Raw genomic sequence first — 10,021 nt, 5'->3', positions numbered from 1 at the left:
GTCATACAAACATTATATAAAGTATTTAAACAGTAGCCCAATGAATTAAACATGTCTATTATTTCACTAGTTCATGTTTCAGATTTGCAAAAAGAGAAGAAAGCAAAGTGTCTGTGGCAAGGATTTCAACTGAAGATGGGAAGCTTGAGGGGAGGTGGTGGGTTGAAAGCGAGTGATCAAATCAGAACCACAGCTTTAACAGGTAGGCTGGGGGAATATCCTGATAAGAGTCTCAGGATAATGCTCACTCTAGCCAGACGGATGGCAAAAGTGTTCCGTTGACCTAATTCCTCTTGTTGTTTTTCTAGCTGTTTTTGATAGTCCAAGATCGTTCGTTTATACTGGTGAATTTTCTTAATATTCAGATAGAGCTGTTTCTGATTCTCCTGGACCTTGGCGAGAGCCTCCATGAGCTGCTCCTTGTGTTCCTTCAGAGAGAGCAGGTAGGCCATCTGAATACTGAGTGCCTGCTGCAGATCCTGGTGTTGCTCCATGAACGACCACAGACTGTCCACCAGCACTATCAGCTGCTGGGATCCGTCCTGCAAACACAAATGCACACATGGGTCTACTCAGTAACTCAAACATCTCCTGAGCAACTTCCTGTAACATGTCTAGTGGTTTAGACACAAATCTATTTTAACTTTAGTTGTTAAACACACTTTTCATTTGTCAGACACAAATCAGGCCTTGACCCATACTTCCATTTTTTGCCAGAAGTTTCTTACCTCAGAGTGAGTTGTTGGCCCATCTGAAAAAGACACTGAGATGAAGCCAATCTCCTCCACCATCACCAACAGTTCCATCTCTTTGAACTCCTCCAGACTCTGTTCTCCTGTGCCCTGTGAGGAAAGAAATGTCCACCACTTGTTAAACATCTCCTGAGCAACTTCATGAGAGCCCATGAGTGGATACAGAAATGTTCAATTTAAAAAAAGCAAGAACATACAGACAAATACAGCTCAAATACAAAATATGTTTTTGTGTGTACATATTTAACAAAGCACCACTAACGTTCATCTCCTGAATAACCTCCAGAGACCCAGTCAGTGCATTTACTTCAATCAGCACTCTTGTACATCTCTGAACTATATTTCTCTATATTTCTAAATTTCTCCACGATTATAAACACACAACATGTCAGAGTTATCTGACCGTGTAAATCTCCTCTGATAGGCTCTTCATCTTTGGGGCATATGTCTTGAGGAATCGACTCAAACCTCTGACGGGATACTCACTTTATCAATCTCCTCTGATAGACTCTTCATCTCTGGGACATATGGCTCGAGGACCCGCTCCAGGCGTGTGATCTTCTCCAGGTGTGTCTTGAGGTCTCCTGCGCTCATGGTGAAGTCAGGAGAGTGCATCACCTTGTTCCTCACCTCCGTCACACTCTCAATGAGCTAAGACAGGAAAGGGATGCATGTTGATGGGCAATCTCTGACATGGTCGGAACTTGGTTGGAAAGAGACTAGGATGAGGTTGGAATGTAGGTGGGCTGAGGTTGTGAGATTTGGCTGACGTTGTGAGATGGTGGTTGGTTGAGGGCAGCTGTGGCCTACTGGTTAGCGCTTCGGACTTGTAACCAGAGGGTTGCCGGTTCGAACCCTGACCAGTAGGAACGGCTGAAGTGCCCTTGAGCAAGGCACCTAACCCCTCACTGCCCCCCGGCGCCGTTGTTGTTGCAGGCAGCTCACTGTGCCGGGATTAGTGTGTTTCACCTCACTGTGTGTTTTACTGGGATTGGGATTAATTGCATTACATTTGGCTGACGCCTTTTTAACAAAGCGACCAAATGCAGAAACCAAATGCAGAAACCAAATTTCCCTTACGGGATCAAAAGAGTATATATACTTATATACTTGCTTATACTGGTCTGAGTGCAATACTCAAGGGGTCCTATGGATAGGGGAAATTATCTCTTTGAAAAAGCTCTGGGAAACACGTAGACTTCAGTACTTCAGAAGGCTCTAGAAAAAGCTGTCCAGAACTGTTCCAGAACTATTCTGGATCCTCATAACCTTTTATTCTCCCAAACTTGAACACTTTCTAGATCTTATTTCTCAGCAGTGCTTCAAAAGAATCGACCAACACAGCCTGATGAGAGCAGTGATGTCAAAGTAATCAGTGCTCAACTGGATACTCACCTTTTGGAGCCCGCTGGCTTTGAGGAGTCTGTGGAAGTGAGTGCAGCGACTCATCAGGTTGATGAGAGCCGCAATGTCAAAGTCATCAAACTTGACATGAGTCTTGTGGCCACCTGGCATGTACACCTGTTGGAACAGAGCATGACTTGTGTTGCCCACCTTCTGGGTGACAGTATTACTGTGTCTGAGAGTGATAGAGTCCCTTCTGGGTGACAGTGTTGCAGTGTCTGTGAGTTTTATTGCAGTATTATGGTGCTAGAGTCCCTTCTGGGTGACAGTGTTGCTGTGTCTGTGAGTTTTATTGCAGTATTGTGGTGCTGGAGAGTTTTATTGCAGTATTATAGAGTACCTATAGTATTATGGTGCTGGAGTACCTTGGCCGCCTCCCACTTCTCCTCTGGCCAGCGCTGTGGGTTGCAGTTACTCCCCTGAGACTTGTGATTGGCCAGCAGCTCACGACTCCACTTTGAACACAACTCACATACAGAGGGAAGCTACAGCCACCTCAAACACACACACAGACATTTGGACAAACACTCTTACCCTCTCATACAGTAAGGAAACAACACAAATACACAAATAATTATTTACTTGCTGGAATTATCTATTGCCTTCGAAGATGTGACTGAGGAGGCTTTTAAAATGAACTGGTCAACATGATCTACTCATATTAATACTACTACTGCTGCTACTACTATTAATAGTCTTAGTCTTGCTGGGGCCAATAGGAGTGTGTGGTTGTATGAAGGCGGGGTTAGTCTTGCTGGGGCCAATAGCTTGTGGTTGTATGAAGGCGGGGTTAATCTTGCTGATACCTGTATAGAAACCTAGACGCATTGTACAGTGCTTCGACTTGGCCAGCTTCACTCGCGGTCCGCGCGTGGGATCACGCGACTTTAATTTGTATTTTTCCAGTGAGACGCTGCAACAACCCCAACAACCGTAGATGGCTCAAGTGAGCAGGGTGTCTCAAGTAAAGAAATGGAGCCTGGAAAACCCTACACAGACTTCACTACAGACTTTAGCAGACTGGTTTAGAAATAATGTAATAGCCAGAAATATGCCTGCCCTGCCCTAATAAAGAAATATTTGGTTAACTTCTGCGAGTGAATCCGTTTGCAGCCGTAGAGGCGCAGGACAAATTAAACATTCTGGTTTTCTCGAGTGCAACGATGATAGACAGACATCATTTGGACAAAATATAGAGTATTAACCTCCGTTGCTCAGCCAAATGCCTTCCTGTTACGTCCTGGTATCCGCGGGTTACAAAAGCGATAAGCGATTTTGATGGTCACAAGTTTACTTCATTAGCGGTTTATTTTTTGGATTATTAAAGAGTGTTTTTCATTTAAAGGTTTGACTTAAGTGCTTATTCAGTAGAGCATTTAGTGCTCTCCCCAATCCCAGACGTTCACATTGCATGTTTGTTTGTAATGGATGCAACCATGAGATAGGCTATCGTTTGACAATGAGTTGTTAACAGAACCAAGACATATAGGCTAGCCCAGCAGCAATCTAGGGACTGATCGTTATTTATTGAAGGGGCCACCGGAGGAATTTTGAGTGCTTCAGTTGGAAGTTGCATGACCCTCTCTTGCCTGCTAGAAATTGTTCAATGACCCTCCGACAGAATTGTTAAAAAGACATGACCCTCCCCTGCCAATTGTCTTCGCCCGGCGCCACAGCCACACACTTTGTGATAGCGTTCTTAAATCAATCTTTCCGTGAGCTTGCATGCTACCAGTCCTTCCTTTTCAAATGTGTTATGCCTGTTTGCACAATTTCACAAATAATCATATGTGATTAATAATGACAAATAATCCCTGTGCACGGGGACCGAAACAATGCTTGCCAACTTTTTCCGTGTTTATCACGTATTTTAACTTTCCCCGCTGTCTTGCCGTTTTAATGTTTTCCCGTAGAATATCCCATATTTTAATACTCTCATAACAGCCCTGCCATCGGGCCTGTCTCTGTGTTGCCCTGTTGCTACCCCCTTGCCCTTCCAGCGAAACAGGTGTCTTCAAATCATCGTTTTCCTTGCTTGAAGGCCGAACTTAGAGTGATGTTAACCTATTTAAGTTTAGCGGCGATTGTCGTTGAGAGCGATTCATTGGCTTGCATGTTCGGCCTTATGTCTCACGTGGCACCTGAGGCTACTCAGCTGCAAGAGAAATAATTTCCCCTCTTTGTATGTTCACTGCAAGTTGGCCTACCATAACTTACCAACTCTGCACTGTAGACTGGCTATTTATATTTTTCTGTGAAATAAGCAAATGTATTTGTTCAACTTTATGAAGCAGAATTACGCGCCAGGGTACTTGGAACATAATACATTTGACAAAGGACAGATGAATGTTGCTAGTGACAAAATATTAACTTTCAGTGTTTTACGATGTCTTTGTCATGGGGAAGTGTTTTCCCCATGCATTTATTCTAGGTTACTGTCAGTGACTGCCGTGAGAGCGGGTTCTGTGTTTTCGTTCATGTCAGTGACTGGCGATGAGAGAAGCGGGTCTGTGTTGTGTTGTGTTGCTTTAATTTATTTTCATTGGGCATACCGTGCCGTGCGATCCACAGCTCTTCAGTTCTGACAAAGCCAAAATTTCTCCTTTTGAAACAATGAGTGCAGGAAGCGCGCGTTTGTATGGTTATATTGCTTGGCCGGGGGGGGGGGTACGGAGTTGTCCTACTCTTAGAGATGCCATAAAGGCTGCATAGCTCGGCCACCAGCTGGGATTCGAAATTTGGGCCTTGGTCCGAATGGAATCTCATGGGACACCCAAAGGTCTGTATAACAGATTGCCACAGGACCCTAGCAGTGGTCCTCGCTGTCTGGTCTCTTGTGGGAATAGCCCAGGCATAGCGGCTGAACATATCCGTCATTACTAGAATGTTTTGATATGGGTCATGGGGCCTCCCTAAAGAAAGGAAATCCAGCTCGATAACCTCAAGGGGGAAGGACACAGTAAAGGGTTTCAGGGGCGCTTTAGGCGCAGCATCAACTTTTTTCACCTGGCAATGGGGACACAGGGAGTGGTATTGTTGTACCTGGGTCTGCATACCTGGCCAAAAGAAGTGTCGACGTAGGCAATTTATGGTTCTCGCCACTCCCAAGTGTCCAACAGCATTGTGATGTTTCTCCCACACCTCCTTGCGTTGTTGAGTAGGGCAGACAATCTGGAGTCGAGCTTCATGGGTGTTATAGTCAGTAACTCGACGACACAACACCATCCCACATCACCAGCCTTGCCCTTTGTTGCAGCAGCTGTTTTACCCCAAAGCCGGAGCAGCTCGCCACTCTTGCCCCATTGGAAACTTCCCACTTTCCACATACCTCCGCACTAGGTCCAGGTCCTTGTCCTCAAGTTGGTTGGCTCGCCAACCTTCCATTGGCTGTCCTGTTGATTGTTCGTCTGCCACAGCCGCCACATCAGCACCTAGAGGGGTTTCAACAGGTACTCTGGAAAGGGCATCTGCATTAGCATTCTCCCTACCGGAACGATACTTCACGTGGTAGTCGAAGGCAGCTAGTTGGGCTACCCACCTTTGTTCCGTAGCCCCCAAGCGGGCGGTCTGCAAGTGGGCTACAGGATTGTCAGTGTAAACAATCACTTTGGCCCCAATCAAATAGTCTTTAAATTTTTCTACTATGGCCCACTTTAAGGCCAGCAATTCTAATTTAAAGGAGCTGTAGTTAGCATAATTTTTCCCACTAGGATGCAGGCTCCTGCTGGCATAGGCCACAACTCGCTCACGCCCATCCTGTAGCTGGGCTAAGACACCTCCCAGACCAGCATTACTTGCATCAGTGTATAACACAAAAGGTTCTGCGTAGTTGGCATAGGCTAAGATGGGGGCCTCGGTTAAAGCAGCTTTTAGGTGGTCAAAGGCTTGTTGACATTCGTCAGACCAAGAGATCCGGCGAGATCCTGTTCTCTTATCTGCAGGGGATCCAATTAAGAGGGCATTCAAGGGGCGTGCTATCTTTGCAAAATTGGCAACAAAGCGGCGATAGTAACCTGCTAAGCCAAGCCCAAGAAAGCACCTCTTTTTTATGGTGGTTGGAACCGGCCATCCTGTCACAGCAGTGACCTTGGTAGGGTCTGGTTTTACTCCTTCAGTGACCACATGGCCCAGGAACCTTACTTCACTCCATAGCAGCTGGCACTTATCTACCCTCAGTTTGAGCCCATGGTTCTGCAGTGTAAAACAAAGACAGCCTCAGGTAGCGCAAATGAGAGGAAAAATCTGGGAGTAGACTATAATATCGTCCAAATAAACGAGTACAGAGTCAGCGATTTGGCCACTCAAGCATTGCTGCATAAGCCGTTGAAGCGTGGCTGGCGCGTGCAGAGGCCAAGGGCATCCTCTGAAACTCGTATAGTCCCTAGTGGGGTGGTGAATCGCGGTCTTGGAGTCGGTCTCGGGGTCAACTCCAACCTGCCAGTAGCCACTGGCTAAGTCAAGTGTGGTGAACCAGGAGGCTTGGGTCAGGGAGGTTAGAGTCTCCTCTATACGGGGGACGGGGAAGGCATCTTTATGAGTCAAAGAGTTTAATTTACGATAGTCGGCCTTAAAAGCCAACTACCGTCTTTCTTGGGACCATCCGCGATGGGTGCAGCCCAAGGGCTGGAGCTGGGCTGAATGACCTTCTCCAACATATCTGCTAGCAGGACGCGCATTTCTTGGTACATCATAGGCGGTAGGGGGCGGTATTTTTCCTTTACTGGGGGCGCATTGCTAGTGTGGATTTGGTGTTGCACCGCATCAGTATGCCCAAAGTCCTCCTCATGGAGGGCAAACACCCTGACCCACCTCTGTAGAAGGGCTTTAAAGTCTTGCTTCTGTTGTTCAGTCAAGTCATCTCGCCTTGTAAATCTTTTAATACCTCGACCGGTGGTGGTTCCACTTGTCCTCCCCTTCCGGCCTCCACAATATCCACCGCGACAGTCCCATCGTCTTGCACAGTCAGGCTTAGGTCTGTCTGACCATGAACATCAGCACAGTCCACACAGAGCACTTTCGCCAGTCTCTGGTAGCGGCCTATAAAGACAGGGCAAGAGCTCACATTCTGGATCTGGATAGGAAGTTGGCCATTTTGACAAACGCAATAGTCTTTGCCACAGAGAAATCCCTAGGTCAGGCAGCTTTCAATCAACCCACAATAGTCCTGCCCCTCGGACCCATCCGTTACGCCCCAGACCACCACCTCACTTCTGGCTGGAATGGTTTAGGCCCCTCTGGCTTGCTGGGCCAAAACCCCATGTAACCATCTTCCCCTCTACTACAGCTGCCCGCTGGCACACAGCAAATGCCCCAGTCCAGGCTTTCATTGTCCCTTGATCCTGGAAAGCAGTCTTCAGGTCCTGTGGTTGATTAAGTAGGTCACGCCAGCAGGTTGTGATAACATTCATACCAATCAGTAATGGGGCAGTTAGACGGTGAATTAGCTACAATAACAACCCCCTCCCTGGAATACTGGTACCACCTACTTTAAAATCCATCACTACATAACCTTGATGGGGATGGATAACCCATTAACCCTCTAAGTGTCAATTTGTTGGGGGCACGCCATGTAATAGGGCATCTGCTGGGTAGTGCTGATCAAATATACTCTGTCGCATTAAGGTCACTTGCGAGCCAGTGTCTATTAAGCCAATCAGAGGCACACCATTTACTTCCACCTCAACCTTGGGGCAGTCACCTACAAAAATGGTCCTTTGTGCTGCTTCCCCCAATTTCCCTGCTACTTGGACCTCAGTAGCAGGACAACCTAGTTTAAATCAACATTTGATTTCGGATGGGGGTCTACAGAACCTGGCAATATGTCCAGTCGCGGCCACACCTGCGACATATAGGCTTACCGTCTGCAGCCCAGGTATTAGGTGTATAAGACTGGAACCTCCTCCTAGGTGACGGCTGATGGGGGTGTTGCAGGCATTGCATAGGCTCACCTGCAGCGGGTTGTAACTGCCGGGTCATTTCTTGCCTTAACGCGTTCATCTGCCCCCTCACTTCCTGGAGGAGCTCCCGTCGGAAAGTCTCAGCCCAGTCATCCTTCCCTGTTGTTAATTTAGAAGCAGAGGACTCACCCACAGCTTGAGCGACAATTTCATGTCCAGCCCCAGGCCGTTGTTCACGTTCCAGCAAAAATATTTCTTCCAGTACTGTGTTAAAGGTGGCATCCGGGTTCTGGCGTGCATAGGTCCTGATTGTGCTCCTCAGCTCTGCATTCACGAGTCCCATCAAGAGCTGGTCTAACAGGTGACTTTCATCAAGGGGGCCATCTGGGTCTCGCTTCTTTAGTCTACAAAACAACTCCCGCAGCCTGAGAACATAGGCTCTCACACCCTCACTAGCGGTTTGTATGCAGCTAAAAAATTGAGATCTTAAGTTTGCCACAGGGACCTGATCTCCATACAGGGTGTCTAGATGTTTCAGAATTTTTGCTACAGTATCACGGTCTGCATCCCCTAAAACACAAACCTCCCGCTTAGCTTCATCTGTTAATGCCCCCAATATTATACTGACTTTTTGATGTTCATTAAACTCCCGTGCCTGCAGTAAACCCTGAATTTGTTCTTTCCACTCACTGAATTTTAAATCACCACCCACCCCTTTAAATTTAGGGATCCAAGGTGCACCATAAATTAGCATCATCAGCATTGTTTAAAAATAGACAAGAAAAATGTGTAAACAAAAGTTAAACTATGCAGTTTGAGTGACCTGTGTGAAGCTCCAAACCAAATCCTGCCAACTACTGCCAAATGTGATACAAGCAATGTAGCTCGACTACACCACCCAATTGGAGAGCTGGGACTCTTAAATAAAATAACCTTATATTTCTCACAAGTTCGTTTAGTTTGGTGGGAGCAACACAACAGGTTTACCCAGACAACAATTTGTATAAAAATATTTATTACAATCTCTAATTACAATAATAAAAAAGGGTACACCAAGCACACCGCACTCAAGCTTAAAAAGCTAGACATCAGACAACAGATTCAAAGTCCACTTGAAGTTAAGTAACTAGGGCCCACAGTCCATAAGAGGTTCCTCTAACACAAGTCCGTCTCACACCAGGCAGTGACGTCTACACAGCAGGCCACCTGTCAATCACTCCTGCCTTTTTGCAAAACACTCACACAAACAAAGAAGGCCGCCAGTGTCTCCGTGAATAACAAACACAGCATAAGCACAGCACCACACTAGAAGAGCAACAATGGAATGCAATACCAAATTAAATCACTGCAATTAAGTAAATATGCAAGGCTATATATATATGGGAATATGACTCTGACAGACAGTCTGGAGCACTCCGATTTAGTGAGGCGTGGATCTTAACCTCAGGCAGGGGGAAGACAGCATAGCCTGACACAGAGCGTCACTCACCAATAAACTGGGAGCAGGCGAATCTGGCTCCCAGTCCTGTTGAACAGGCTCCACAAAACCACAGGCTCAGGGCCAGACGAGGCAGGCTCCGGACAACACAGCAGAGGACATTCAGAGGCCTTCTGTTGAAGAATTTTATATAAAGCCTGCGCTGACAGTAATCCTCCTGCCCCTGATAGGCCTACCACAGCTGTGGATAGTGTGGAATGTTCAAGTAATAACACAATCAATGTGTGTCTCAATTGTCCCCAGCTGACCACCTCACACATTTCTCTAGATTTTTACAGCGACTTACATGACACAATGCCATAAAATATGCCAGTTTTAGGACACAAAATAATGTTTGTAATGATACCAGGTAGGCCAGGTATTGTCGAAGGTGCATGGTGAAGTGAAATTCTTACTTTGGAAAACAAACATTTGCCGATATCATCGCCCGATCATCAGAATATTGCAACAGATTCTGTGTTCTGGACTGT

The 10,021-nt window shown here is 46.4% G+C and overlaps 1 protein-coding gene across 1 annotated transcript; it reads right to left on the bottom strand.

Annotated features, from left to right (window-relative positions):
* On the bottom strand, window positions 1-5,332 carry LOC125298401. Its single transcript, XM_048249109.1, has 6 exons — window positions 5,213-5,332; window positions 2,522-2,641; window positions 2,148-2,273; window positions 1,239-1,403; window positions 729-842; window positions 1-542 (listed from the first exon to the last, which is right to left on the bottom strand). Exons 3-6 carry the CDS (start codon window positions 2,265-2,267, stop codon window positions 177-179), a joined length of 765 nt encoding a protein of 254 aa, XP_048105066.1. The 5' UTR covers window positions 2,268-2,273; window positions 2,522-2,641; window positions 5,213-5,332; the 3' UTR covers window positions 1-176.
* Window positions 5,333-10,021: the final 4,689 nt, after the last annotated feature.

Source organism: Alosa alosa, chromosome 7 (assembly GCF_017589495.1).
Source record: "Alosa alosa isolate M-15738 ecotype Scorff River chromosome 7, AALO_Geno_1.1, whole genome shotgun sequence".
NCBI classification, from domain to species: domain Eukaryota; kingdom Metazoa; phylum Chordata; class Actinopteri; order Clupeiformes; family Clupeidae; genus Alosa; species Alosa alosa.
The sequence above is the reverse complement of the archived record's forward strand: the minus strand, read 5'-3'. Positions and strand labels throughout refer to the sequence as shown.

Bases quoted from the DNA above. Each gene is read 5' to 3' on its own strand.
- LOC125298401 (XM_048249109.1), bottom strand. From the start codon at position 2,267: ATGCCAGGTGGCCACAAGACTCATGTCAAGTTTGATGACTTTGACATT. The intron at 1,404-2,147 runs GTGAGTATCCAG...TTCCTGTCTTAG, and splicing joins AAGCCAGCGGGCTCCAAAAG to CTCATTGAGAGTGTGACGGA. The intron at 843-1,238 runs GTGAGTATCCCG...CTTTCCTCACAG, and splicing joins TATCAGAGGAGATTGATAAA to GGCACAGGAGAACAGAGTCT.